The sequence below is a fragment of the Chrysochloris asiatica genome, unplaced genomic scaffold (assembly GCF_000296735.1).
Source record: "Chrysochloris asiatica unplaced genomic scaffold, ChrAsi1.0 scaffold00026, whole genome shotgun sequence".
NCBI lineage: Eukaryota > Metazoa > Chordata > Mammalia > Afrosoricida > Chrysochloridae > Chrysochloris > Chrysochloris asiatica.
In genome coordinates, this window is record NW_006408544.1 from 20,814,447 (window position 1) to 20,832,699 (window position 18,253).

Consider the following 18,253-nt stretch of genomic DNA (forward strand, 5'->3'; position numbering starts at 1 on the left):
GATCAAGGAAAAATACAATATTCACACACCATACACAGCCACACCCATTCCTCCCAGCCTCTTCCTTCTCCTGAAGTAAGACCCAATTAGATGACTCATCCTTCCAACCAAAGAAAGTGGCAGCCAAAAAATGTGGGTTCTACAAGGGAGAGGCCTATTCTTTCTTCCCACATGTACTCCCAGCACCAAGTTCACTCCACCTGAAACCACCGTGCTTGACAGTGACAGGACCTGGTGCACGGAGATGGACACTCACCTCACCGTGCTGGGAAGATGGCCTGTTTCCAGGCATGACATTACTGGTGCAAAACATTAACCTGAGGCTGTTGTGGTCCCAAAATATTTCCCCTTCCCAGCCTGACCGTGAGGTCTGCAGAGAGCAGGATTTTGGTTTATAGGACTAAGAGTGACAGAGGCTGCTCGTATCTCTGCCTACACTCAGTGGCTTAGGGATGGCAGCAGCTCCACTGGGGAAATGATGGAGCTGAGAGGTTGGGGTAATCTAGCAGGTGGAAACCGTTCCTCTACAGCAAGTAGAATCATCAGTTTCGCACCAGGCGAGGAAGCACATGGGTCCAACAGAGCTAATACTAGAATTCACGCACTTTGCATACAAACTGAGAATGAGGTTGCTTTTTTTTTTTTCTTTCTTATGGCCCCTCCAGAGGCTAAATGGGTAAAGGGAGGCTCCTTTGTCTCCTGAGAGCCATGGATACACGCAGCACTCACAGGACCACGTTAAGACACTCTGTAGAGTGTGTCAAACCCTGGGTGGAATGGGTGAGCATTCTTCAGCCAAAACATGGCAACCTGGAGTGGCAAGACTGACACTTCCCTGCCGACTATGGCTGCACCTTTCTGTCAATGAGGCGGGAGCTATCCTTGGGCTGAGAGAAGGACCTGAAATCATGGACAACTCCCAAGTGTCAGATTTCTGCTTATTTTTCATGGGTCTTTTACAGCAGAAAAGCCCGGGAGGTCTTGCTTGTACCAAAGTGATAGATGAGGAAAACACAGCTCAGTGGGGACATGTGGCTTGCCTAAGGCTACACAGCTCATTGACAATAGGGCAAAGACTGAAACTCAGGTCTCTGGACTACTGGCCCAGTACTCTCTCTCCAAACACCAGACCGCCTGGCCCAGCTCACTGAATTCCACTTTCCCTTACATGACACATGCCTTTTTAGATTCTGGGTTTTCGGCCAAGGCTGTGCAGCTTGGGAGATGCAGATGCATAAAACAGCCAAACTTTAGTAACAAGTGAGGAAGGATCTTGGGGAGGTTCCCTTTTGTTGGGAGGGAAATGGAGCTAGTTTTTCTCTGAGCTTAGGATTCATAAGGCACTGAAATTAACTACAGGTGGGGTGAAAACAAAACAAAAAAAAGGTTTAAAAAAACCCCAAAACAAGTGGTTGGAAAAATCAAAAGTCCATGATGCGCTTTTCTTTCAGAGCTGCGTGATCCAACACAGCCCCCATGTCACCAAGTGGCATGGACGTGCCTCCACCATGACTAAGTGGGTTCTTGGGACAAGAGGAGGCCTACAGAGTTGAGAACCGAGAATTGTCCCAGGACTTCGGGATCAAATTCATCTGGGACAGCCATCAGCCTTGACAAGGGCCTCCCCAGTGTCACGGTCCTCTCTGAGTGAACTCTACAGTGGCTGGGCTGGGTCTGTAAGCCCAGGCATGAAGGGGCCGAGAGAACTTTGGAATCAGACCGAGCTTTGGCACAGCACTTGTTGGGTCTGCCTGTTCCATCTGTTGCCCTCCTGCGGCCCCAAGGATGGAGAGGTGCTTCCTTCTCCCCACGAGAAGCTTTTCCGGCTGACCTGGGCAATGGCAAAGCAACTCCAGGGCATCCCCTCCTCCATTCCAGCCCAACCTGTGCACAGGTGATGTAACGTGGAGCTTTCTGGACTCACCTACTGAACCCAAAGCACCTAGTCAGGTGTGGTGCTGAATGAGAAGCAATAGCTACCACTTACCCAGCAGCTACAATGTAACAGGTGCTTGACTTTACAATGACCAGGTAGATAGTATCCCCTTTGGACGGATGAAGAAACTGGGGCTCAGAGGGATTAACTGATTCACCCAAAGATGCACAGCTAATGAGTGGCTAAACTGGAAACTGGAGTCAAGTTTATCTGATTCCGGATCCCAGGCTCTTTCACTCCACTAGGTTGTCCTTGGGAGCTGGGAGGAAGCCACGGGGCTATCTGGGTAGGACTACTGGAGGGGCTTCTATCTGAAAGTGTGGAGCTGGAGAGCAGTTGAGCTTGGTGAAGGGAAGTTGCCTCCTAGCCCTGGGGGACAGGGTCCACGTGTGTCTCTCTCAAAGGGGCTGTGGCTCAGTGCCTGGCAGCCTTGCAGATCTTGTCATAAACCTCAGGGAAGGCGTCCTGGCAGTTGAGCTGCTCCCGCAGCTTGTGGTACAGGGAGCCATCAAACATCTCCCAGAATTCCTCCCGGTTCATGTAGCAGTCAGCATACAGCATCTGGAACCTGCAGAGATGGACAAGAGGGTGAGATCACAGGGAAGTGTGAGGGGGAGACACCCAGAGGGCCCTACCATGCAGCGAGCTTCACAGTGTAGGGGTGCACTCAGGGATGAGCTGTTGAGTTTGATTCTTCTAAACACCCCATGAGGCGGGCAGTGCGGGAATGCTGATCCCCCGTTTTGCAGATGGGGAACTGGGGCTCAGGGATGAAGTGACTTAGTAGTGGTGGAAGTCAGACTGCTAGGCTCCTCCCTGTTGACTTGGTCTTCTCCACACACTGCCTTACCTCATGGGGGCAGTGTGGCTTTGATTTGATATTAATTAACATTCACTACATGGCACAGATTTGAAGTGTATAATGGGCTCAGTCTTGATACATGTATACACCCAAGACCCACTGCTACAACTGAGCCAACGAGCATTTCCATTACTCCCAGACTTTCCTCCTGCCCCTGTTACCTCTGCCATCCCTGGGCAACCCCAATTGCTATCTGTCATTATGGATCTGTTTGCGTTTTCTAGGACTTTATATAAATGCAATCATACAATATGCACTCTTTTGTGCCTGGCTTCTTCCAACCACCATAGGTATTATGAGATTTGCCCGTGTTGTGTACAACAATAGTTTATTCCAGGCCATTCTCTGAGTACTGCTTAGTCTGTCCTGAGCCTCTCTGTGCTTTCCAGGAATTCCTTCCTCTTTATCTTTGGTCGTTTCAACCTGAAGAAGTCTCAACTGGCAGCGACCCCTGAATCTAGGGGAACTCATCCCCATCATCTACCCCATGGGGTAGAGTTGAGGTGACTCCTGGGTTTCACCTCACTCAGGTGCGGGGTGTGTTGGTGTGGACCCTGGAGAAGGGGGAGGCTCCCTCTCTCCCATCTTCAGGGGGGCAGTGATGGCTCACTGGAAGAACTCTCACCCCAGTAGAAGTGGGCCAGTATACTCTACACGCAGGGGGAGTCCTGGTGTGGCGCTGTATGATAGGCACTGGACTGCTAGCCACAAGGTCAGCAGTTCAAACCCACCAGTCATTCCTTGGAAACCCTGTATAGGGTTGCTGTAAGTCGGAACTGACCCGACGACACTTCACAACATCATCTGTAAGTGAAGGCTTGCATGTTGCTATGATGCTGAAAAGGTTTCAGCAGAGCTCCCAGACTAAGATGGACTGGGAAGGAAAGGCTGGCAATCTGCTTCTGAAATTCAGCCTGTAAATACACAGCAGATGGCAGTGGTCCAATCTGAGACCGAGAGAGGATGCAGCAGGACTGGGAAGCGTTTTGTTCCATTGTGCAGTGTCTCCACAAGTCTGGGGCCAACTCAGTGACAACAAACAGCATGCTTCAAAATGTGCTTCCTGGATCAGAGATGGTTCAGAGCTACAGCCCCCTCTGTAATAAGCTGGTCTAGCCTGGGATAGCGGCCCTGCACCCCAAAGGAGCAGTTCTCTGAGCCACACTCCTGCCCACTCACCCATGCATGCTTCGGACGAACTTCTCCAGCTGCCTCATGCAGGACCTGGCTTCAAAGTGCTTCACGCGTGGCTCCCCATAGGCCCCAATGTCGATGTAGAGCTCGGCCTCATCTCCTTTGGGGTGTACCAAACCTGGCTGGCTGGGTAGGATGAATGGGCACAGCCAGATGGGGTAGACCTGGGTGGACCAGGGAGAGGGGGTTGGTGCTTTTATTCCCACAAGGGATACCCCCACCCCGCCCCATCCCGCCCCTAGATGAGAGCACCACAATTCCACCACACTAGAGGACACAGAAGTGAAGGGCACCCAGCTGAGACTTCTCTCCCACTGGGGTCCGGCTCAAGGCCACACCCTTCAGGGAGGAGACTGTGGACTGTACAGCGCCACCAGAAGCTCACGTGGATGTCGTTGTGGAAGGTGTGCAGTGCCTGCAGCATGCACTTCATGGGCACCAGCATGTCCTGCACCACGTGGTGTTGCTCGTACAGCTTGCGCAAGGTCTCGCCCTGGGTCAGCTTCAGGAGGGAGATCTTGGGAGGGACCATCCATCCAAAGAGGTAGCGGAAAACAGGGTTGTTGCCGAAGGGGATGATGTCCTGAAAGACAAGAGTTGGCATCAACAAGGGTTGCATGTCTACCCCAAGCCAGGGGCCAGGGTTTCTCTCATTCAATGCTGGACAGAATAACGGCCAACGTGCCACCCCCTATGTGGAGGGGATGTGGTAGTACTCAGGACATCATCATCACACCTGCGTTTGGTCCTCATTTTGGGCAGTTGCCAGCTGTAAGACACTTGGGCTAGTTATTTAACTCAGCTGGGCTCAGTTTCCTTATCTGTACAATGGGTAGGGCAGTACAGAGCACCTCTTTCAAACGGTGCTATGAGGATCATGACATAGCATATTAAAGGCACTCAGCCAGTGTCTGCCACAAATAGTAAGATCCCAATAAACAGTAAAGTTTTACCCAAGGTAATACAGAAACGGTTGCAACCATACATCGACAGAGAATTTCCAGAGGTTCAAGCCAGAGTCAGAAGAGGATGTGGAACAAGTGATATCATTGCTGACATCAGGTGGATCTTGGCTGAAAGCAGAGACTACCAGAAAAATGTTTACCCATGCTTTATTGACTACACAAAGGCTTTCGATTGTGTGGATCATGACAAGCTATGGACAACATTGTGAAGTATGAGTATTCCTGAACACTTAATTGTGCTCATGAGGAATCTGTACCTGGACCAAGAGGCAGTTGTTAGAACAGAACAAGGGTATACCGAATGATTTAAAATTAGGAAAGGTATGTGCCAGGGTTGTATTCTTTCACCATATTTAGTCAATCTGCATGCTAAACAAATAATCTGACTTCATTTTGTTTGGATCAATCATCAATACTCATGGAAGCAACAGTCAAGAAATCAAATGACGTATTGCATTGGGCAAATCTGCTGCAAAGACCTTTTTTTAAGTGTTTAAGAGCAAAGATGTCAGTTTGAGGACTAAGGTGCACCTGACGCAAGCCATGGTATTTTCAGTAACCTCATAATCCATGCAAAAGTTGGATATGAATAAGGAAGACCATAAAAGAATTGATGCTTTTGAGTTATGGTGTTGGAGGAGAATATTGAAAGTGCCATGGGCTGCCAAAAGAACCAACAGATCTGTGTTGGAAGAAGTGCAGCCAGAGTGCTCCTTGGAGGCCAGGATGGCCAAACTTCATCTCTCATACTTCAGACATATTGTCAGGAGGGACCAGTCTCTGGCGAAGGATATCATGTTTGATAAAAATGGAGGGTTGGAGAAAAAAAGAAAGACCCCCAATGAGATGGATTGCCACAGTGGTGGCATCAATGGGCTCAAATGTAGCAATGACTGTGAGGTTGACCCAGGATCTGGCAGTGTTTTGTTCTGTTGTGCATAGGGTTGCTATGCATCGGTACTGACTTCATGGCACCTAGCAACAATAAACAGCAGCTATCACTGCTGTCCTTGTTGGGTCAGTGTGGCTGATTCAGGGCAGATGGACCATAAATGTTTGAGATATGACAGCTGTTGACTGAGAACAGTGGTACTCAGTGAGATGAAGCAACTTCCCTCAAGTCAGCGAGTCAGGGACAGCGCTGGGCTGAGTCTGGCTCTGGGTCAAACATGAGCCAATGATTTACAGTTTCCTTTGCACCCTGTCTGCCCCTCTTGGGCAGAGGCTGTTCTTTCTTGGTACCTCCAACTACACCGAGGCAGGAGTCCCCTCTCTCAGCACTGCTTTCATCCAACCACCTGCCATCCTCTCCCTCAGCTCCTCAGTGGCTCTCACCTGCTGACAATCCCAACAGTGGAGGCTTTGCCCCTGGCTCATAATCTTCCTCCCTGGTCCACATCCTACTGTATTCCTGAGTGTTAGCGGGAGAATCCATGTTCACAGTGCCTGGAGTCCTTGAAACCAAGGGCACTCATTCAGTCATTAAACGGCTACAAGTTACCTACAAGGTCAAGCACCAGGTTCTATGCTGGACACTAGGGCCATGAGGATCACTGAAACATGACCCTTGCCCTCAAGGCTCTCCCTCCCCCAGGGCATGGAAGGAAGGAGATAGTGACCACAGGAGAAGCAGTTAGCTTGGAAAAGGTCAGGGGCAGCTTCCCAAAGAAGCCATACCCGTGTTGCCTGCAAGGCTGAGTGAGTCTTCTCCTCTCAGTGGCTCCATTAGGGTAGGGAACTGTCTGCTTTCTTCTCTGTCGCACTTACACCTGGAGCTGACATTAATGCCTCTCATGTAACACATGTAACAGGAACTCACTAAAGAACATGGCTAGGTAGCACTGTTTCCTTGGGTGTTTTCTGGAAAAGTCACACCTAACCCATAGCAAAAAGATTTCCAATACAAAGATGACGCTTCCTTTCTCACCCCTGATCCTGTTTCCCAGAGCCCTGATCCCACTTCATTCCCCTCCCAGGTCTGATCCCAATCTACTCCCGCTGCTAACCCTGTTCCTCAGTTATCTTCTCCTCCAGCCCTTTCCTCATCCCAAGGTATGAATTGTTTGTGTATCCTATAGAGACAGATGATATATAGACAAGTGAATGGATTTTAAAACGTGCAGTCCTCACGCCCCTGCACATGTACTTCTCATTGGGCCCTGCTTATCAATGTACGCTAGAAATCCCTCTATCAGTGCAGAGGCGGACCCTGGGACAAATCTACCCCACCCCTTGGTTTTGTAATCAATGTGTTACTGGAACACAGCCAGGCTCCTTTATTAAAATATTGTTTACCCCTGCTTTCAGATTACAACAGCAAAGTAGTTGCACAAGAGACTTTTATGGCTCACAAAACCTAAGATATGTACTACTTGTTCCTTTATAGAAACCATTTACTAACGCTTGCTCTGCTATACAGTTGCATCATCAACTGATAGACATTTAAATTATTTCTAGAGTATTCTAATGATTATTCTTTTTACATGTATTATTTGGTTCATGGGTAAGTATTTGCAAGATAAATTTCTAAAGGTAGATATTTCTGGTTCACAGCGTGTGCAGTTTGAATGGTTACTATTTCAAGAGCTCGCACCATTTTCTACTCTCCCAAACAGTAGAGGATAAGGGTCTCCTCACACCCTGCCAGCAGTGGGCTAACAGACGTCTGGATCGGTCATTCTGATAGTGAACAGTAGAACTGACAGTCACTTGATTTCATAGCTGTAATTCTGAGTCAGGTGGCGACACTTTTCTTATACTCAAAAGTCATTCACATCTCCCCTGGAAACAGTCAATTATTAATCAAATGTCCCAACTGGAACCACTTTTTTTCCAAAATTTCAGCCTCTGAGAGTGCACGTTTAAACAAGCGCCCTACTTCCTCCTCTCCCATTATTCACGCCTCTGACCCCAGCTTCATCCCTGTCCTTCTCTGTCAACACACGAAGGTCAGTCACTCTAGAAACATTGCTCCATGTCCTCCCTCCGTTGGCTGTCCAGCTGCTTTACTGTGTCCATGTTATTGGCCACCTTGCTCTGCTGGACTGTGGGACCCTACTACAGATCCAAGGAGCCTTAGATCATGTCCTTTCTTACAGCTGTTACTGCCCTGTCTTAGTCAATCATTTACCACTTACACTGAAATGATACAGAAGTAAAGGGTAAGACAGATGAGGCAACCTTTCATTCCTGCCTTACTCATCAATGTCAGGAAGTGTCATAGGACAGGTCTCTAAGGGGAGCAGTAACACTGGGGAGGGACCACACCCCCGTGGGGTTATCAACCATTTGAGATCAAAAGGGCAGCATTCACCCAAGGACAAAGTTCAGAAGGGTTAGGAAAGGAGGGAAACAGAAACTCAGAGAGGAAATGGGATAAGAGATGTTTTATTGTGAAGATGGCAGTTAATGAGGTGAAACAAAATGTGTATGAATTGTTGAATGAAAAACTGATGATCTGCTCTGTAAACCTTCTCCCAGTTCAGAATAATAATAAAAAGGTGTATTAATCTTGTTACAGTGTCTAGAGCAGTCGTTTCCTGGTAAACATTAAAATAAACCATATGTGCCCAAGAGTATACAAAAACATCATAAACTTCCATTAGGTTTAATGTAACATTTTATCTTACTATGCACTTCTGCTAACATTATTTTATATAGACAAGGTTTACTTTATCTGGTACAAACAACATATTAGTAAGGATTTAATTACTTTATTTGTTCTAATCAAAATGGGAAGTGGCTTAGTGAACTGGTTACTAGTTAAGAATGTTTAGGTGAAAGGAGACTACTTGGTTTGAGTGTTGGTTCCACCATTAGTATAAAATGCCTGGTCATCCCTAGCATGCCTTGTTCAATATTGTTAAGTGCCATCGGGTCGGTCTCGACAGTTCGCAGTCCAGTGCTTATCCTATACAGTCACCATACTCCCAATATATATGCTGTTGTTGTTGTTGTTAAGTGCCATCGAGTCGGTTCCGACCCATAGCGACCCTGTACAGGGTTTCCGAGGGTGTAAATCTTTACCGGAGTAGAAAACCTCATCTTTCTCCCGTGGAGCAGCTGGTAGTTTCGAACCGCTGACCTTAAGGTTCGCAGCCCGATTCGTAACCACTACGCTACCAGAGCTCCTCCCAATATATATACAGTTGTTGTTAAATACCCTTGAGTCGGTTCCAACTCACAGAGACCCTGTATAGGGTTTCCGAGGAGCGGCTGGTGAGCTTTAACCGCTACACTGCAGTTCAAACAAACCTTGCAGAGCAGCACATTAACCACAGCACCACACCAGGGATCCATGTATATAGTTAGCTCTCAACAAACGTGAAGCTCCTGTTACAACACTAAGTATAAAATCACCTATGAAGCATTTGACACCACACACGATTTTCCTATTGGTTTATTATATATTGTACGTTGAATAATTTATATGGCACTTCTGGCTCAGTAGGACAAGCGTTGGACTGCTAACTGCAAGGTCAGTGGCTCAAACCTACAAGCCACTCCTTGGAAACCCTATACAGGGTCACTGAGTCGGAACTGATTAGATAGCACTTACCACCACCACGAACTACTATATTACTGAAGAAGAAGAAGAAAAAAGCAAACAAAAAGGAAGTCTCATAGGAAACTGAGTTTGTTTTGTTATTTCCTCTGCTTTGTTAAGAATAAAGCACACACGCAGTGTTAAAATGTCTTTATGTGGCTGTGTGCCGTGGAGTCGGTTCCGACCCATAGCGACCCTGTACAGGGTTTCTGAGGCTGTAAATCTTTATGGGTGCAGAATGCCTCATCTTTCTCCCATGGAACAGCTGGTAGTTTCAAACTGCTGACCTTGTGGTTCATAACCCAATTCATAACCACTATGCTACCAAAGCTCCTATTTCCATTTAAAAGAGAACACTAACATTCCTGTTAGTAATTACAATTGTTAAATTTTCCCTACTTAGGACTCTTGGTATGGTGCTGTAGGATCACCACTGGACCTTGAATCACAAGGTTGGTAGCTCAAACCCACCAGCTGCTCCCACGACCTGTATAGGGTCGCTATGAGTTGGAACCGACTTGATGGCACATAACAACAACAGAAAGATAACAGCAAATATTTATGACAAATCAAGTAGAGGCCATGGAAAAAAGGAAAAGACTTAATATTTCAGTACCTTGGTGGGGGTGTGCCGTGGAGTTGGTTCCGACTTCCTAGCTACCGTGAACAGGGTTTCCGAGGCTGTAAATCTTTACGGGAGCAGAAAACCTCATCTTTCACCCATGGAACAGCAGGTAGTTTCGAATTGCTGACCTTGAGGTTCACAGCCCCCGATTCCTAACCACTATACTACCAGAGTACCTTAACAGCACCCCTGCTTACGCTATTGAAGATTACACAGCGGTTTCCGAGGAGGAGAAGGGGAAGCAATTAGAACAGCCAGACCTGGCCCAGGTGTGTCAGAATGGACTGATCACCCAGAATGCAGCTTCTTCAAGGGCTCAGCATCCTCTCCAGGGTACATTTGGTTCCTTTATAAAGGCCAGATTCAGAGAGAAGGAAGCTGAGGGGGCAGCCCCAATGGGAGAAGGAGTTATCCCCAGGGGAGGAAGAAAAAGACAAGCATCTGAAATTGCTTATTACTTTTCCTTCCTAGAAATGTCTTGGCCTCAGCAATTCCACTGTGTGGTATGTCCAGATGCCCCCTTCAGGGAGGCACCCATTTCCCTAGCTCTGAGGCCTGTTGGTGGCTGAAGCTCAGAACTGAGTCTTTCTGGGAGGTGAGGGAAGGATTGCCCTTGGCTGACGGGTGTTACTTCATCCAGGCTCATGCCTACTCTTCAAGGGCAGCCCACATCTACAAGGGCAGCCCACAAGGGTGAGGGTGAGGTGGGGAATGAATGTAAGGGGTATAAGGTCCTTGGTCCCTCGCCTCAAGGCCAGACAACTCGGGATAAGTGTACAGCTGAGAACAACACAATACAACACATGAGGATCCAGCCTGCTGGCCAAACGCGGCCCACTGCCTGTTTTCGTAAATAGAGCTGTATTGGAACACAGCTATGCCCACTTGTCCATACATTGTCTATGGCTGCATTCAGGCTACAAAGGCAGAATTCAGTAGTGGTGATAGAGACAACATGCCTGCACATTCTAAAATATTTACTATCTAACCTTTTCAAAAAAGTCTGCCTACCCAAAGATGTTGTCACTTTATCTACATTCACTGTCTCCATAATTCAAGCATTTGCCTTCTAGCCGTTATCACCTCTTTGCTGACCTTCAACACTTCACCCTACTGGGCGATCCAATCTACCCTAACCTCTGATCAGCAACAACCTTTTCATGACTCACCCCTCTCCTCAGCTGGTTTAGATTTCATTGGAATCATGCCGTTGTACCTTCAATAAACCTGTCCCACTCCCCCTTTATCATACTCAGCTGCAAAACCTCAACCATGATACAATCCAAGCCTCCAGCTAGGCTGCAGTTGGTATGAAAACCCACAACCATGATGGCTGGCCCCACTGTAAGTTCAGAAGCGCTGTCTTAGATGGGTGCAGTGTTGCCTGGCCATCTTTACATTTCCCCAGTTAGCTCACTTCCCACTCTCCAAGGGATTTCACATCTCCTCTGTCAAACTTTCAGCACCCTCTCACTCTCAGCTGCAATCTTGGCATCCTATTTCACTGAGAAAATAGATGCCTTCAGAACACACACCTTCCCACCAGCACACCACCCTCCTATCTGTAGCAAGTGCCCTCATTTACACTCGTCGCCTCCTATACCAGGGATGGACTCTCCAGACTCTTCACCTTTGCTCAGGACTTTGCCCTATAAACACATCCCTCTCTCCCCTGTGCTGTCATAGCCCTTACCTACTTACTGGGGCATTCCTTTCCCTAGTCGCAGAAATGGCCCCCCCCTTCCAGATAACACCCTTCTTCTCGGTTTCTCTTTAGAGTGCATCTCCTCATTTCTGTCTTCTCACCTCTATTTCCTCATTTCCTGTTCTCTAGTGAAGCCACTCGGTCAGGCGTCCATGTCCCCTGCTCACCATCTCTAATGATCTCCTCATGCCTAAGACCACAGGTCAACTCTCGGTCTTCATCTCACTTAGCAGCATCTGACATCCTTCTAGAAACAGTCTTCATTTGTCCTGTGTTCTCCAGGCTTTTCAACGGGTGCCTGTTGGCTCTTGGGCCTCATCTCTGTCTACCCTCTTCATAGGCTCCCATGGCTCCTGTAATATGCTGACAAACACAGAGCCTCAGCCTCTGCCCCAAAGTCCTCACATGAATATTCAGACGTCCCACTAGATTTCCCTATATTCATCCTACTGCTAGGCCCCCAAACGGTGGACTCATACACATGTCAAATCTGTGTGGAAATCCCAGTGGTTGGTTCAGCACCTCCTGGGTCTGACATTTCTTTCTTTCTCCGCTGCTACCACCCTGTTGTTGTTAAGTGCCGTCCAGATGATTCTGACTCATAGTGACCCTATATAAGGTTTCTGAGATGCAGCTGGTGGGTTTGAACTGTTGACCTTGCAGTTAGCAGTCCAGTGCTGATCCTACAGTGCCACACCAAGGCCCTGCTATCACCCAGGCAAACCAAAATCCTTTCTTCCACTCCTCTCTTCCCCTACAACCATCCAGCTGTCAAAGTGATGCCTTTGAAATAAAAATCCTATCATTTCTGCTCAAAGTTCTCCACTGACTTCTTACTATCAAACAAACGTGTTGCTGTCAAGTTGATTCCAACACATGGCACCCCACAAGTTATAAAGCAGAAATGAGTTCCAAAGGATTGTCTTGGTTATAATCTTTGGGAAGCAGACGGGCAGGCTTGTCTCCCATGGCGCCACTGGGCAGGTTCACATGATCCCCCTTTGGCTAGCTGTGGAGCACAAACTGTGTGGACCATGCAGGGACCTGCACTCCCGTCACACTTGTAATCAAATCTAAATCCCTCCCTTAGATACTTCATAGTCATCATGCCCTCAGACCATCAGCAAGCTGACCCACTCACCCTTCACAACCAAGTCAGACTCACAGCAATCTTATAGGACAAAGAAGAACTGCCTCAAGGGTTTGCAAGACTATAAATCTTTACAGAAGCAGACTGTCGGCCTCATCTTTCTCCTGCTTAGTAGCGGAGTATAAAACCACTGTGCCATGAGGACTCACAGTGATCCTGTATGAGGTTCCTGAGCTATAAACCTTTAGGGAGTAGAAAGCCTCATCTTTCTCCCAAGGAGCGCTGACTGGGTTTGAACGGCCGACCTCTGGTTAGTAGTCTAGTGGTTACCCTATAACACCACCAGGGATCCCTGTCCCTCTAGCATGTTGCTATTGTTGTTTGTTGTCAAGTCAGTGCCAATTCATAATGATCCTGTACAGGGTTTGTGAGGCTATGAGTCTTTTTACAGGAGCAGAAAGCCTCATATTTCTCCCATGGAGTGGCTAGTGGATTTGAACTGCTGACCTTGTGGTTAACAGCCCAAGCATTAACCTAGATTCTTCAATCTTAAATCTCTACCTACTCTACACCATCGTAACAACTGAATATGTAAAAACCATAATGTCTGGCTACATTTGTCCTAGCCTAGTTCCCCAATATTATCTTCATTCACCTAGCTCTAATCCCAAGGCATTTCCGCTCCTCTGCCTGAGGCACTCTCTCCAGATTGCCCAGCCCACACTAAGTTCAGGTCCCAGCTCAAAGGGACCTTCTTGGACTCTATTTAAAATCTCACTGCTCCATCCCTCCACAGCTACAACTACACAACAGCAGAGATTCCTGCTCACCATTAGGCCAATGCTTGGAGTCCAGCTCCCACCTGCCAGGAGCTGTCTGCTGTTCCCCAAAGATGGCCCACTGCCCTGCTCTTTGTTGAGTGCTATGGAGTCGATTCTGACTCATAGTGACCCTGTAAAGGGTTTCCAAGATTGTAAATCTTTAGAAAGCCTCATCTTTCTCTCATGGATTTGAACTGCTAACTTTGTGGATAGCAGTCCAAAGCATAACTCACTAGGCTACCAGAGGTTCTACTCTGTGGAGCCAAGAAAAAGCTCACTAAGGGCAGCTGCTTTATTGAGGTGGTCAGTTCCTTCAGAAGGAAATGATGCTGTTGCTGCTTAGGAAAGAATCCTGGGGGCAGAGTCTGACTACAGTGTTAACCAGCTGGGTGCCCTCCCTGCCCCGTTGGAGGAGCCAGGACTACTGGGAAACCCTTGTCTCACCTGGAGCTCCCAGAAGATGCTGCGCGTGTGGCGGTGATAATACTGCCTCAGGGGAATGTACTCCAGGCCCTCTTGGTCTGTCTTCAGGTATTTCTCCACGTGCTTGAAGAACCATGGCTTGTAGTAACTGCCAATGCTATTCAGCTGAAATGACAGAGGGCATTGTGATCAGACACAGACAAGCACCAAATGCCGTCAGGGTGTAACAGCGACACTCGGCTTTTGTGCCGCACGCCTGGCCTTTTCAAAACTCTTTCATGTCTATTAGCGCCTTTGAGACTCCCGGGAGCCCGGTGAGGTTGAGGTTACACACAGCGGGCTTTTTCTAGAAGAGAGAGGAGTAGTTCAAAGAGGTTAAGTGGTGTGTCCAAGGTCAAACAACTAGTTCCTGCTGGCCTAGAGAATTTAGCAACCCACTCCCTAGCCCAAGACTACTCTCAGTGAGAGCCCTGAAGTGAAAATTTATTACAGTGTCTGTCACAATGCGAGCTCCAGGCAGCTGAGTTCTCTCCTTACCTCCTGACACCTTGCTTGCTGAAAGCAAAGAGGACTTACAATACTTACTGATGAATATTAAAGACCACAGCCTTGGATGTGGGTTGCACCTCAATGTAAAGAAAACAAAAATCCTCACCACTGGACCAATAAACAATATCCATATAAATGGAGAAAAGATTGAAGTTGTTAAAGACTTCATTTTACTCAGATCAACCATCAACACTCATGGAAGCAGCAGTCAAGAAATCAAACGATGTACTGCATTAGGCAAATCTGCTATACAAGACATCTCTAAAGTGTTCAAGAGCAAAGATGTCAGCTTGCCTGACCCAAGCTGTGGTATATTCAATAACTTCATATGCATGCAAAAGTTGGACAGTGAATAAGGAAGACCGTAGAAGAATTGATGCATTTGAGCTGTGCTGTTGGAGGAGAATACTGAAAGTACTGGACTGTGAAAAGAACAAACCAATCTGTATTGGAAGAAGTGCAGCCAGAATGCTCCCTGGAAGCCAAATAGCCAGACTTCGTCTCTAATACTTTGGACATATTGTCAGGAGGGACCAGTCCCTAGAGAAGTATATCATGTTTGGTAAAATCGGAGAAAAAGAGAAAGACTCCCCACGAGATGGGTTGACACAGTGGCAGCAGCAATGAACTCAAATATAGCAACAATTGTAAGTTGGCACAGTGCATAGGGTCCCTATGAGTCAGTATCAACTCAATGGCACCTAACAACAACTCCTGACACCAAAAACACTGAGCATGTCTCAAGGCCCACTGACACCCAGGGCCCAAAGCCACTACCATTGTGTCAGTCCCGATTCCTCATGACCCTATAGGACAGAGTAGACAATTCCATAAGGTTTCCAAGACTGTAAATCTTTACGGAAGCACCAGTCTCACTTGTCCCTCATGGGTTTGAACCACGGACCTCATGGTTAGTACCGCCAGGGCAGGCAGCCCTCATTAATTATGGCGTGTTTCCTGCTGTTCCTCTGCTGGGCTCCACGATCCTGGAAACAGTTCATTACTCAGGCAGTCACCAGCAATTGCAGGTGGTTCTCAAGAATAAACCATCACATGGTCCTGGTCCTGACCCAATTTCTCAATCTTATCTTTAGCTGGTGTTGTCCTCAGTCTAAAAAAATGGTTCATGACTTAAGAGTGCTGGGGCCTCAGCTTCCATTCCCATGAAATCAACTCTTAGTACATGCTGGAGGGGTCCTAGGAAGAGCCTAGGCACTGGGACTGGGTAAACCAGATGCCGTCCAGTAGGTTCCGATTCATGGTGATTCCACTTGTGTCAAGAGTGGAGCTGTGTGTGCTCTTGGATTTGTGACCTTTTCGAAGCAAACTGGCAGGCCTTTCTTTTGAAGTACCTCTGGATGGATTTGAACACCAACCTCACTTAATCATTTGTATACTACGCAGGGATGACTCTGGGATTGGGTAACTAGGTTGTTGGTTGTTGGTTAAGTACCGTGGAGTCAGTTCTGACTCACAATGGCCCTGCACAGGGTCTCCGAGGCTATAAATCTTTCTCCCACGGAACTGCTGGTAGTTTCGAACTGCTGACCTTGAGGTTGGCACCCTGACTCGTAACCACTACGCCACCAGAGCTCCTTGGGTAACTAGGTAGCCAGAGTCAAATCCAGTTCAGTCACTCACAGGCATATCACTTTTCATCTCAGTTTTTTCATCTATACAATGACAATAAAAAATGTATGTGTTGTGGGAGGTTTTTTGGTGTTTATTAGATATTATAAGCATACAAAGATCAATCACACAGCCTGGTGAATGTGCATTCCTGTTGAAACTCTAGGTCCCACAAGGCTAGGTTTTCCACTCTGGCTGCAGATGCTCAGGCCCTATGTCAGACCAGCTTTCCCTGGGGGCAGAAAAAGGTACTGAGGTTTACAGGAAAGTGAGTTCATACTTGGTAGGGGGACCAGCAAAGGGTTAGGAGGAAGATGAGAGCGAAATGAAAATCAAAGACTACAGACTTCAGCATGGATTATATATATACCTCAACACAAAGAAACCAAAAGTTCTCACAACTGAACCAAAGGCCATAGTATTTACAATCATCTCAAGTGCATGTGAAAACTGGACAATATACAAGGAAGGCCAGAGAAGACCTGATGGATTTGAATCATGGTGCTGGAGAAGAATATTGACTGTACTATGGTCTGTCAGAAGAAGGAATGAACCTGTTTTGGATAATGTACACAACACTTCTTAGAAGGGAGGATAGTGAGACTTCATCTCACATACTTTAAACATATAATCAGGAGGTACCGATTTCTGGAAAAGGAGACATTATGCTTGGTAAAGTGAAGAATCAACAGAAAAAGAGAAAGTCCTCAACAAGATAAACTGACACACTGGCTGCACTAATGGGCTCAAATGGAACGATTGTGAGGATGGTACAGGGCAGGGAAATGTTTCGTTCCACTGCACGTGAGGTCACTATGTGTCGGAAGTCACTCAATAGTACTTAACAGTAACAGCGAGTGAAACAGGCCATAAGGAACCAGCAGGAACAGAGCCAATACGTGAACAAGCACGGGGAACAATCACAATGACATGTGCTGAGTGCCCACCTTCCAGACAGGCAACCGGGCTGTTCCCTCAGAGACCTGGCAGGGTCGGACTTGCCCCTGATTCACTGAGAGGGTTTGAAGACTTCTCACGGTGGAATAGAATGCCCACGGCTACAGGGTTACCTTTGGGCAATGACTCAAACCTGTCGTGTGTAGCAACACAAGACCAGGGCCAGAGTAATAGGCTCTGGAAGCTAGAAATTATTTAGAACAAACAAAAACTAATTTTTTCCCGATTTGAAGAGCAAAATGCACACTTCATAAACACTTCAAACACTGCAGAAACTGTAACTTGGAAAGTGAGAAACCTCTATTGGCTCACGTTTTAGGGATAGCTGCTGAAAAGGTTGTCTATTCCTGAGGTTTCATTTTCGGTACACACACATTATATAATGTAAATGTCCTAGGCATGCTGTTAGGTGCTGTTGACTTCACTGATTCATAGCTAGCGCAACTGCCACACATGGTTTTCTAGGCTGCTGTCTTTATGGAGCAGATCACCAGGTCTTTCTCCTGCAGGGCCATTGGGTGGGTTCGAACTGCCAATCTTTTAGTCAGCAGCTGAGGGTTTAATTGTTGCCCACCAGGGACCCTTACCCTACGCATACTGTTTGTTGTGTGCCATTGAGTTGGTTCTTACTCATAACAACACTGTACAGGGTTTGAACCAGTGACCTTGTGGTTGGCTGTCCAATGCTCATCCTACAGTGCCATACTGGGGCACACTGTTGGCAATTGGCATTTTCCACTTATAACACACTTGGTTGATCCTGGGCAGGTTACTTAACGTCCTTGGGCCTCATCCTCTGTAAGGGAGAGATGGAGACTTTAATTAGCCCCAATGTGTGTGAAAAGACTAAAGGAGCTAAAGTACTAAGTGCCAATCATGGTGTCTGGAAGCACTGTATCAGTTCCCTGCCCCACACTGCCACACTGTGCTAGAGTCAGGGTGCCCTTGGCC

General features: G+C 47.3%; 1 protein-coding gene across 2 annotated transcripts in view; it reads right to left on the reverse strand.

Moving 5' to 3' along the window:
• Window positions 1-2,029: 2,029 nt before the first annotated feature.
• The window catches only part of DHCR24 (24-dehydrocholesterol reductase), a 42,918-nt gene continuing 26,694 nt past the window's right edge, over window positions 2,030-18,253 (reverse strand). For both annotated transcript variants that reach the window (XM_006839812.1, XM_006839813.1), the window contains 4 exons: window positions 14,189-14,332; window positions 4,378-4,575; window positions 3,978-4,156; window positions 2,030-2,504 (listed from right to left, as the gene is read on the reverse strand). In XM_006839812.1, coding sequence (XP_006839875.1) covers window positions 2,351-2,504; window positions 3,978-4,156; window positions 4,378-4,575; window positions 14,189-14,332 — 675 coding nt within the window. In that variant the 3' untranslated portion in view covers window positions 2,030-2,350. The remainder of the gene's footprint in view (window positions 2,505-3,977; window positions 4,157-4,377; window positions 4,576-14,188; window positions 14,333-18,253) is intronic.